The sequence below is a fragment of the Haliotis rufescens genome, unplaced genomic scaffold (genome assembly GCF_023055435.1).
Source record: "Haliotis rufescens isolate VD_foot unplaced genomic scaffold, xgHalRufe1.0.p SCAF_6, whole genome shotgun sequence".
Taxonomy (NCBI): domain Eukaryota; kingdom Metazoa; phylum Mollusca; class Gastropoda; order Lepetellida; family Haliotidae; genus Haliotis; species Haliotis rufescens.
This window is the reverse complement of record NW_025964334.1, coordinates 24,029,696-24,041,841: the sequence shown is the minus strand read 5'-3', so window position 1 is coordinate 24,041,841 and position 12,146 is coordinate 24,029,696. Positions and strand designations below refer to the sequence as shown.

At 40.7% G+C, this 12,146-nt stretch overlaps 1 protein-coding gene across 2 annotated transcripts; it reads right to left on the bottom strand.

The window, feature by feature from the left end:
• Window positions 1–206: 206 nt before the first annotated feature.
• On the bottom strand, window positions 207–11,606 carry LOC124113452 (beta-1,3-galactosyltransferase 5-like). 2 transcript variants are annotated; one of them, XM_046473801.2, is made up of 3 exons: window positions 11,483–11,606; window positions 3,048–3,186; window positions 207–2,113 (listed from the first exon to the last, which is right to left on the bottom strand). In XM_046473801.2, the coding sequence occupies exons 2-3, from the start codon at window positions 3,094–3,096 to the stop codon at window positions 1,065–1,067; spliced, it is 1,098 nt and encodes a 365-aa protein (XP_046329757.1). In that variant the 5' UTR covers window positions 3,097–3,186; window positions 11,483–11,606; the 3' UTR covers window positions 207–1,064. The 2 variants fall into 2 exon arrangements, with proteins under 2 accessions (XP_046329757.1, XP_046329756.1); XM_046473800.2 differs by lacking the exon at window positions 11,483–11,606 and adding an exon at window positions 5,439–5,518.
• Window positions 11,607–12,146: the final 540 nt, after the last annotated feature.

Sequence of the window (12,146 nt, the reverse complement as noted above, 5' to 3'; positions counted from 1 at the left end):
CGCCTCTTACGACAAGCATAGTCGCCTTTTACGGCAAGCATGGGTTGCTGAAAACTTTTTCCATCCCGGATCTACACGGGTCTCTTTTCAAGGTGAAAAGGTGATACTTGAGCATTTGTAACTTTTGTTCTGAGTACAGATATACGTCCAGCATGGGTTGTTCCCTTACCTAATTCAGAAGACAGTAAAAACGGCGTGGTAACTAATACATGTTTTATTCGGATAAACTGGCACCGCATATCACAAGTTGGCCAGCACCTGGACAGTGAAGACGTCGCCATCAACATTGTAAATATTTCGGAACAAAGTACAGCTTAATGAAACATAGAAACATAGATACAAATAAATAGGACGCGACTTTACGAAACATGGAATATAAAAACAAGTTGCGCATATGCATAGTTGCTCAGTTGTTGTTGTATTCAACAGATACACAATGACATCATAACATTGAAAAGCGTTATCAGTCGTGATGACGTCATACAGATTTGCATCAGTCACCGTGACGTCATGATTCTTTTGAGCTTGAGTCATTATATGCTGCTATTGATACTTCGACAAACTGTATTCCTCTTAACACTACATGACGAGGAATTTCAATGTTTTCTACCTTGGCGATGGATTTTGAGCAAAGAAATGTATGAATATTCTTGTATGTCGATCGATGCTGGGAAATAACCTGTGTTCACACATACAGCAGAGGCTGCAACCCTACGAATTATGTTTCCTTCGTCTCCATACATTTCTTATCGCATTTATCCAGGGTTTTTTCATCTTCATAAAAATGCAATCGTCAACAAAGTGGTTTTGACAAAAATAAATGAATAAATGTATTTAAAACAGGTTCTCTCCGCACCCAGACTGCTCGTAATAAATATCTCCGATCACTTGTTGTCCACTAGGTACACATCTGCGTTTATTGTCACACATGAGATGTCACAAAGATGACACCAGCTGTCCATGAAACCATGCTCTGTACATGTGTCTTCATGCACTGATCCACACACAACCCAAGTTTTTAAGCAATCCATTGCCACAATATGGTTCAAAAGACACCCATGCGTTTACTTTATACACAATGTCGGATCTTCAATAGCATCCCATATCTGATACGCAACAGATGCGTTTACCTGTTGCGCTGCGATCTTCCTGCTCAAAGCAAAGTCACAGACGTCCGGCCCTCCATACGGGTTATATTGATCAGTCGGGATGTCATGATGTCTAACGTCAAGGATCTTGGCAAGTGTTCCAGTGATGTGAGCGTCTTCCATGTTGACATACGGCAAAAACTGTGACAGTAACATTATACGTGTAGCTAATAGAGTAGGCATCACATATATGTTTCCCTTCACATGTGGTGGGTATCTTTCTATGGGGTAAGCATCCTTGGCTACCTTCATCTTTCCAGCTCTCTCTACTGGATCGGCATAGTGGAAGTGGCCGTAGATCTGGTTGGTCATGTTGACTGACAGTAATATGTCTGTCATGCGTGGTATGTCTACAAATGAGTCCTCGTCAACTTTCATAATGAATGACGTTTTCGGACAATAGATCTTCGCCCACTTAATTGCCATTAACACTTTGTATGTCAAATTAAAATACGATTCGGTGAAATTGACTTGCACAATATCTTGATGCAGCTTGGCTTCTTGTTCGATGATAGAGTTTTCCCGTGAAGAATTACTGACACCGAAAAAGAACGCCAGCTTCACAGGTCCGAATAGCTTCTTGCCAGGCCAACTGCGTCCTTTAGCAGTACGTCCGTACGTCCGTCTTATTGCCTGCCTCTGCTCTGTTTTATTGTGGAGAGACATGACTGCCACCAGTAGTAGTGGCTTGCCATTAGGCTCACAGACCTTAGCGCCATCTAAGATGAAGGGGAATTCAAGTGGTGTGACCATGCGGTCTCTGGGTTCAAAGTACCACATGCCTTTGTAAATGTCAGCGTGGCCGTAGAAATTGTTTTGATTGAGAGCTCTTACTACTTGACGATGTAGAAGCTTGATTTCGGAGTCGTGTTGTTCTGGTGAGCTCCTGAACATCAGCATCACGAACCAGATGAACAGCACACACACAAGAAGAACGCGCTTGTTGGATAACAGTCTCCATTGTCCTTGAACAAAACAAATGTAAGAACATGTAGAAAGTGTTCTTTCTTGTAGAAACGAAACAAACATGTTACAAGTGATAATAGAAGGACAAATTGATAGGGTTGCTTCACTTCATCATTACTGATATTAGTTAAAGGACGGGGTGAAGGAAGCTATGTACGTCATATACGTGTCTTCAAGTTGAGTAACAGTATTAAGCCAGACCCCTACACTACAACATGCAACAGGCGGTGTGAGAGGACGTTATGTACGTGTCTTCAAGTTGAGAAACAGTATAAGACCAGACCCCTACACTACAACAGGCGCTGTTGGAGGACGTTATGTACGTGTCTTCAAGTTGAGAAACAGTATTAAACCAGACCCGTATACTACAAAATGCAACAGGCGGCGTTACGAACAGTATTAAATCAAAATAGACACCTATACTACAACACACAACATGCTAGAGGACGAAAGTGTCTTCACGGCGAGGAATATCATTCGATCTGACTTAACTGGACATGTGATGGGGGTACATGTCACACCGTTACACACCTCTGGGGGCAATAACTATAATACTTGTGTACCTATGCTTTTAACTATAAGTAAAGTTACATGCGCCTCAGTTTCGTGTCAACTGTATGACATAGTTCCAAACACGCGTTCTCAGTTCCCAGTTGAACACTCGGAGTATCACTACGAGTAACATGTGAAGCATTTACATATCTATTAGTAGTTTAGTTGTCAAAATGAGATGATGAAAGGTTCGTTCGAAGACCCGAAGATTTGATTCCTCCTTTTTTGGGGTGCTCCGCCTTGATATGGCGGCAATATTGCTAACAAAATGTAAAAAAGCCGTGTTTAAACCCTCATGTAGCTTTTAATTCACGCAGTTCTAAATGGGTCCCTTCGTGAACATGCATGATTACCGACACATTGATAATTGTAATCACTTACCAGATGTAGACAATGCATTTCTCACACTTAGCAACCGAAGGCCCATCATGGCAGGTGTTAGTGGGTAATACTGGTCTTGATGGGGATCGATTGTGGAGATTGTCACTGGAAATGTTTGATTACCCGACTCTGCGATAGTCTGTAAAAATAATTTTGGAATGATCAAATCGTTCGTAAGGTATTAACGGTATACAATATCGAGCTTCTCTCATACATGCCTGTCCCCGTGAAAATCGGGGTGAGATTTAGCAGCCCCTGCTTGCCGTAAAAAGCGACTGTACTGTCGTAAGATACGACTAACAGGATCGTAGATCATGCTCGCTGACACGTCATCGTATCCCAATTGCGTGGATCGATGCTCGTGATGTCAATCACTGTATTGTCCGGACAAGACTCGATTATTTACAGACCGCCGTCATAAAGCTGGAATATTGCTGAGTGCGGCGGGGTTACACAACAAACAATCATACATGACTATCCAAAATACATCTCAATAACCAAATTACCGAAGTAATTGGCTTAGAATGTATTGAAAGAAGAATCTACGACTCGCATGTAAATTAGAACACTACATTGTGGCTACAAAACGGAATGTTTTGAAGTGGGTGCCTTTTTTCAGCGAATAATAAATAACGCTCTATTTTTATCTATCATTCATAGTTTTTTTATTTAAAAAAGAACTGGAAACATCTGGGTGCTCTTTCAATAAAATATCCGTAATTCTACTACCTTTAATTATATAAACATCGCTGATCAGATTCTTTATGCTAGGAGTCGGAATTCTACATATAAGAAGAAGGAGAAGAAGAAGAAGAAGAAGAAGATGAAGAAGAAGAAAAAGAAGAGGAAGAAAAAGATTTTGTTAACGTGTCACTGGATGCATAAAAATCAGTAACATTGCAAATATGGCCTGAATTAAAAGTACATCCACCGGCAAGCATTGGCCTACGAGACACGAATATACATGTTACATAAATATAAAAATATAAAATATAAAATATAAAATATAAAATATAAAATATAAAATATAAAATATACATCAATGCATGAAAACGGGATTAATTGGGTAGTGACATGATTTTAAGAAAGTGTGTGACAACGACGCTTATACATTTTGGTCAGTAAAACGGCTAACTTATTACATATTGAATCATTATTCATTATATAATTAAACTTGTCTGCTGGATTAAGTTGTAGGAAGGAGGGATCTAAACTAGAAATAGAATTAAACAAATTGTAACGAAGGTCTGAGTCAAGATCACAAGTTACAAGGAAGTGCATTTCATCCTCAACACAGTTGGTACAAAACTTGCAGAGTCTTTTTACTTAAGATGTTACAGGTTGTGTATCTCCCTAGTTTAATCTAGGCAGGGTTCCACACCGGAATTTACTCAGAATACTTCTTTCATGTCTATCAAGTGAAGCACTGACATACTTCTCAGTATAAAAATCAGTTTTAAATTGTCTATACGTTCTTAGCTTATTACCATTTACTAAATTTCTATCATTCCATAATTCTACAAGCCAGTTATTATAATCAATAAACATTAACCACTGTTTTGCAGAATCAAAGTCAGCTGTATCTGTACTATTACATGTTATTATCATGTTACAGGCGGATGCTTAGCCTTAATAATTACCCATTTACACTCGTAATACAAACATAGCGGTTACAAAAGGCACCAATGTGTGACAGAAACGTACCTTAGCTAATGTGGCCCACGACCCTGATCTTTGACAAGTGAATTTTATATGATAACACGGGCGGTATCGCTTACTAACACACGTCTTATATACCGATTACCCGTTTCTGAGTAGTTCGTTAATGTCAGCAAAGTAACGTTGCTATGGTTATACAAATAAGCGCTACTGGTAACAATGGGTCTCATTACAAACGACGTGACAATACAACGGGGGTTGAAGGGGTGTCAAAATGAATGTCAATTTCAATGCACACGATGTTGCTCTTAATGATGCTAATTAGCGCCCTTGTCAATAAGGTTGAGTCAGTAGTGTTCTTTTAACAACCGCTGGTAATTGTTTTGTTACAAATTCAATCTTGTTTTGTTACAAAACAATGAGGAAGTCAACAAATCCGCTGTGGGATATTGTTTAAACCAAACTGTAGCATATAAAGTATTAATTAACCTGCGCTTGGGATTATGTCTAATTTATAATTGAAATCGCGACGGTTTACACTAATTTAAAATGTACACAATATAACAATGGCGATTACAGGAAAACGGTTAGTACAATATTATCTTAGATCAAGTATGAGCGTTCAACAGAATTGAACTGCAATTCTTAAAAAATACTTAAAAACGTGTACGAACAGCCATACTGTTGTATACGGATGTGTTGTTGAACATGTACTAGATCATAAACATTTACCTAGATGGAGATCTCGTTCCCCAGTAGTGGCCTCAGCCTGTCTCAGCACCGAAGTCCATCGCAACTGTACTATGTTGACGACAGGTAGACGGGCAAGCAAGTACACGCTAATGTTCTACATGATATTATGTAATAACATTATCCCAACTAAAAACGGACATTGTGCATTTGTTCGCCCCTATCGTTTGTCCACTAATCTTTTGTAGAATCCAAGTACAAATAAAGAGTTATACAATTATGGTATTGCGTGAAGGGTTTACCTAAGACGTATTTAGCATGCTGCTTGAACTTGACGGCTATGTGATAATATGGCCGGGCGAACCTTTAAGTATGTTAATCTGCAGGCAACACACGGGAAAATATTACAAGGTAAATTTCATTCTGACCTATTCTAGCCTGGTAAGGCTTTAACACATCATTAGGTGCAGGTAACGTATCCACTCATTCGTTTATCGTCTATTGTCAGGTGTTTTGTATGTCACTGTGTGCAGCTGGCACTACCCGGTAGCAAAGTCTGTCATCCCTATTTACCCAGCTTCACCAATAATCTAATAATTAATCTTATTGGAACCTGTATATTTAATAAAATTATTGGATATCAGTTGTAATTGTTCTTGATGTTAATTCAGTATGATAAGGAATGGGCATTACTCTGAAAGATACCTTTCTCAATACTGACAACAAAACGTCTTCATAGAGGAAACGGGGCGGTCGGGTAGCCTAGTGGTTAAACTGTTCGCTCGTCACGCCGAAGACCCGGGTTCGATTCCCGACATGGGTACACTGTGTGAAGCCCATTTCTGGTGTCCCCCGCCGTGATATTGCTGGAATATTGCTAAAAGCGGCGTAAAATCATACTCACTCACTCATAGAGGAAACGGTCATATTTAGAACTTTGCCAAATGCCACCATTAAATTTGATTTTTTCTGCTACCGACAGTTTCAAATCTAATATAATATAATACTGAATCCAAGACATATCCCTTTACATAGTAGTACATATTGTTCCGAAGACTGCAGTAGTTGCGACATGAAAAGAAGTAATGTGTAGGATCCTCATACTGATATCCACAGGAGCAGGTAGTAAACTCATGAATATGTCCATGATATTTGTGTGCATTTAAATCACTGCATCCTAACCTGAGGCGGCAATGGATAATTTAACAGAAACGGGTACCATAGCCAAATATTTTAGGATTTTCTGTTGTGGTGATATAAACTGGGCGGCAAAAGAAAGTATGGGTCCCATGATCGATAAAAAAATAACAAGAAAAGTTTTTGTTGTGAATTATAATATAATCTAGGGAGGGGTAACAAATGATTGATCAACCACAGTTTGAATGAAATTGTGCAATCACAGGTAATGTAAGCTCAAGGTAAACAATGGTTGGATAAGAAATTTCATTTTCAAAAGTTGTCAGGAATGTCACCAAAAAATTGTCAGACACACTACAAGTTCATTGTCGACACAATTGCCTTCAATAGCGTGTATGACCTCTGGCTGCCTCAATGCATGCTGTGATACGCCGCCTCATCGATGACGTCAGTCTTCTGATGACGTGGACTGGAATCCGTTGCCACTCGTTTCTCATGATCAGGGCCTGCTGCAATTCTTGTCTGTTGACCGGAGGCTGATGGCGTGCTCTAATCTGTCTGTCAAGATGGTCCCACAGGCCACAGTGGGCAGGCCAGGGCAAAACGTCAACGTTCTGCTGGTTTAGAAAGTACCGAGTCAGTCTTGCAGTATGGTGCCTGGCATTGTTGTGTTGAAACAATGTCCCCTGCTGTTGGTTCTGTAAGAACGGAAGCACAACTGGCTGCAACACTTGGTCTCTGTACTGCACAGCGTTCAGGTTTCCCTGTATAATCACCAAACCAGTCTTCTGATCTCCACAAATACCGCCCCGCAGTGAGCAGTCAGTACCATTCCTCGGAAAGGACGATAAGCTCGGATTCCAGCAGCACGAAGTCGTCGTAGTACTGTACCTTGGCTAATGGGATGTCCCAACGCTGTTGCTGCCGTCGCCGTCGCCGCTACGAATCTGTTTCGCAGGTGAATGAGCCGTATCTGACAGTCTACCAGTGGTGTTGTCACTCGGGTCGTCCGGTTCTAGGCCTGTCCTGTGCCCTCCCTGTCTGCCTGTACCGTTGAATCAGCCTGGCTACTGTCAATGGTGTACAACCAAACCTTCTGGCAATTTGGACCTATGTTGCCCCCATTTCGGCCATACCGATGTTTCTCTCTCTGCTCCTGTGACAGTGGCATTTCTTTTGTGTGTTTTCATCACGTGTGGTTATACCCTGCAGACGAACGCATTTATACAGCTAACATGCACGTGCAGTTTATGCCATAGGCGGGAAACCGTTTCACCATTTTTTTGCCACTGCACGAGCGCCGTCAAAGGTGGCGCGTTCAGGTGAGGTGTTTTTTGGTACCAGTTCCTGGGCAGTCATATTCCCAATACCCACTTTCCACTAGTTATGGCTGTTTTCAGGAAAATGACCAATTGCCAGCCTATACTTTCTTTTGCCGCTTAGTTTCTTTAGTGAAGTCATATACAGTATATTTTGACTGAACAATATCCGGTAATTCATTCCACATTCGCACTGTGTCGGGTAAAAATTATTTGTGGTAGTCAGCAATATACCAGCTATATGACGGCGATCTGTAAACAATCGAGTCTGGACCAGTGACTTACATTAAGGGCATCGATCCACGCAATTGGGATCGATGACATGCACCAACCAAGTAAAATATTGTAACAATACTTGTATTTGAAGAGATATTACCATTAGTTTTGTTTGTGAATATTTGTGTGCGTTCGGTGATGTTAATGTGCGTTGGTGAGTGTGTTGGTGAGTGTGTGTGAGTGAGTGAGTGTGTGTGTGAAACTTACTTTACAAATTGCTTTTTTAACACTCCCACTTTTAATCTCGTACTCTCTGGAGAATACTCGCCTCATATATTCTGTACAACTTCATTGTGTTTTATTAAATACATATTTTTTTTATTTTTCCGTGTTCAGGTTTTGTTGATACGTTTGTTTAATGCTTACAAAAAACACAAAGTTTTTATGAACTCAAGACCAAGGCTTATTAATACCTGTCAACATTATCGCTCTCTTCACTTTTTGCCATAATCAAATATTCTACGTGGCTCTTTTAGGACTCCTCTACAAACGATGACTATTTGGCTGTTTTTCATTTCCTTGAACTGTGAGTCCCTTGAAAAGTCAGTTTTGTGGGATGTAAAATTTATAGAGCTGTCAAATCCACCCTAAAGGTTTATTTACCCCACTGTTCCAGTCGAGCCTCGTGATCTCAACCCCGTTATCTCGAACGTACCGATATCTCGAACCCTATTCCCCGGGCCGGACCGTCTTACTATATTCTGTCCATGTCGCGTTATCTCGAATGTCCGGATATCTCGAAGTTACAACACGGTCCCGCGAGGTTCGCCATAATGGAGTTCGCGATAATAACTTAACTGACTTATATCTTGTAGTTAAGTCAAAACCTCAACGCCAGAGCATGATCGCGAGTATCTGACGAAACAGACACCACAGCGTTAAAGAGATAATATTAATCGAATACTGATGACAGAGATCACCAGTCAGTGATGACACAAAGTGTTCGCGAAAAGGTTAAGCATAAGGGTTAATAAAAAGTAAGTGCTAGTGAAAACTTGATCTGAACTTCGATGGCGAAACCTTGATTGAACAGCTTATCTGTAAGTAGAGTAAAATGGAATGAAAAGCAATGCTCTAAAGTACCAAAGCAATTGGGAAATGTAGCCGCAAGAGCTGGAAGGTAACAATACATTGTATATTGCTCGACACCTTTCTATACAACGTCAACGCTAGAGAGCAACGTTAAAAAGTCTCGATTATCCGACGAAACAGATTCCACTGGACGTACAAGGCAACATAGTTTTAAAAAATTAACGTGAAGGTATAGTTTTCAAGTATGGTTAGTGTAAGTTCTAACTCGCTAGGTCAGCTCAGGGGCAACAATGCATGCCCTCCTTATCTGCGTCTTCCGAATCACCACGTGAAAATCCCACGATCGATCAAAAGCACAAATATTTGATGATCGTTTCTTTAGCCCCTACAGGACCGGCACACGAATCTTATATAGTATGACCCAGCTTTCATTGTTGCGTACAGACATTCAGCTGTGTACCAGCTTTTTAAAAACCTGTATACAATTTTCCCAATATGCATGTACACGACACCGCTAGACGTGCACTGTAAAGGCCGCAGCTGCATCTGATACCGACAGCAGGGTTAATTGGACTCAGGGTCTACAACCTGACAACATAGCAACGGCATACAATATAGATGATGTCGTGATTGGGGAGGGGTGTGACGATGGGGGTGATGTAAGACGGGCAATCAATACAGGTAGATGGATGTAATGGTGATGCTTCCCCGGGGGTTAGCCTCATCATAGGGAGATCATAAACATGGCGTTATTGTTATGATGAGATTATACGTAGTCGTTGATGATTGTGTGATTGTGACTACTAATTGTGGTTGTTTTACAGGGATCATGCAGAGAGAGATAGATAGAGAGAGAGAGAGAGAGAGAGAGAGAGAGAGAGAGAGAGAGAGAGAGAGAGAGGGAGAGAGAGAGAGAATCGAACCAACCCAACGACCTGCGGAGCCTGACATGACTAAGGGACGCAACTCATCTCATAGAGAGAGAGAGAGAGCATTAGACGAGAACGGGCCACCCCTTCACTAACATATATCATTCCATGCAACTAGACTGCAATATTTAAAAAACAAATTCGTTGTTTTTTTAAATTTTTTATTTTTTTTATTTATAGTACTACAGGCTGGGGACTCACACAGCGGATTCAAGGCTGAATTGATGGACACGTATCACCATGTGCAGGCATATTTTGAGACAGTTGGACCATCAAGGTAGACACAATTATATAAAGAAGTTGTTATCCATAAAATTGAGTCTATCTTGTCACCCATCAATTTCTAAATAATGCCTATCAAACAAGTTAGTTGGACCGTCCTCACAAAGAATTATTCGTTGCACGGGACACTACTAGTACAAATACATTCAAGTATATGCCAGTAACGATGTTCGTTTATTACTTTGATGACTGTCTCGAGTTGATTTACTATCGACAACTGGTTACTCACAACCAAGGTGTCAGGCTCATATATCGTAGTATACCAGTCGAGGTACTGATGGACACATGACCCCTGTCTGGTACGTGTGGGAAACCCCAGTGGCCGTTAATTAATAATGTTTCATCGGTTGTTACTGTAGCGTGCTACTAACACAATCTGTGTTTTTGTGTGCCTTCCGCAGTTGCATTTCGCATCGATTAGTCCTGCAGTTGTTGCTACAGCTCACAACATTTATCTAAAGTGTGTACTCATAGTTATTCCCAGTTGCAGAGATTCCAGGGAAGAGAGCATCGTTTTGTACACGACTAAATGTAATCAGAGTGGAATCAGGTGTCCTAATGGATATGACCAGAGAGAACATGCATTGGACCATTGAATCACTGAATCATTGCATGCATGGGAACTACCCAGAACAACGCATTTAGTGGTCATCTCACCTGCGTTTAACTATGAAATATGACGTTTTGCAGACCTATTAGACACAATCTGCACAGGTTAATGGGTTATTTCTTAGCGCTTAAGAATAAACAAACGGTTTACAGTAAATCTAAACAGAGTCATTAATCTTGAATTTACATGCACACATTCCAACAGCTACAAGTATCCAATACACCGTTCTTGGCATGTCTAGGTATGGTAGATTCTAATGGTTTCACACGAACGTTTTACTTGAAAGTATTTCTCACATTCTATAATGTGTATTTCCCTCATTCATGTATTGAAATCCAACAAAACTAAGACTGATGTAGGCGACGGTTATGTATTCACGAAGGGAGTGTTTCCTCCTGCTCGGTTATAGACAGCTAACATCATAATTACATTAAAGTGTTTTACTGCAAAACACGTGTATATACACTGTAAATATATAAAAGTAACATGGATTTTACTCACCGATAACGGCTTCGAGTTCGTAACCTCAGGTAAAAAACGCAGGTGAGAGGACTATTTGTGATCGACGGAAATCGTCTGCGTACTTGTGTTTACTCCATGCACGGCAGTAGGGAGCGCATCCGATTCATTAATAAGACGCAGTATAAAGAGTTCCGCTGTGGAGGTCTGATTGGAATGTAGGGATCGGGAAAGTACCTTGTCATCAATGATAGGAGATGATCTCGTTAGCTTAAGGTACATGGTGCATTATATTTGGAGTTTGAAACTTGTGTTAAGGGACGGCCATGCATTCCATTGTTTCAACTTGTGTGCATTTACATGTAAGCTGTGTTTTACCTGCTTTCTTATGATATCAGTGGTACGAGTGTGATGCTGGTTGAGATTGGTTAAGTTTGTTTGTTTGTTTCTTGATTAACGCCGCACTCACCAATATTCCAGGTCTATGACGGAAGTATATACATAATCGAGTCTGAACCAGACATTCCAGTGATTGACATATGATGACATGCATCAACCAAGTCAGCGGGCCTGACCACCCGATCCCGTTAGTCGCCTCTTACGACAAGCATTTTCGCCTGTTGTATGGGTTGCTGAAGACCTATTCTAACCCGGATCTCCAATGGTCTTGGTGATAAGAGTTCTGCCAATTCTAACCCGGATCTTC

Excerpts from the sequence above, each read along its gene's own strand:
- LOC124113452 (XM_046473801.2), bottom strand. The coding sequence starts at position 3,096 with ATGATGGGCCTTCGGTTGCTAAGTGTGAGAAATGCATTGTCTACATCT. Across the intron at positions 2,114-3,047 it reads AAATGCATTGTCTACATCTG|GACAATGGAGACTGTTATCC; the intron begins GTAAGTGATTAC and ends GTTTTGTTCAAG.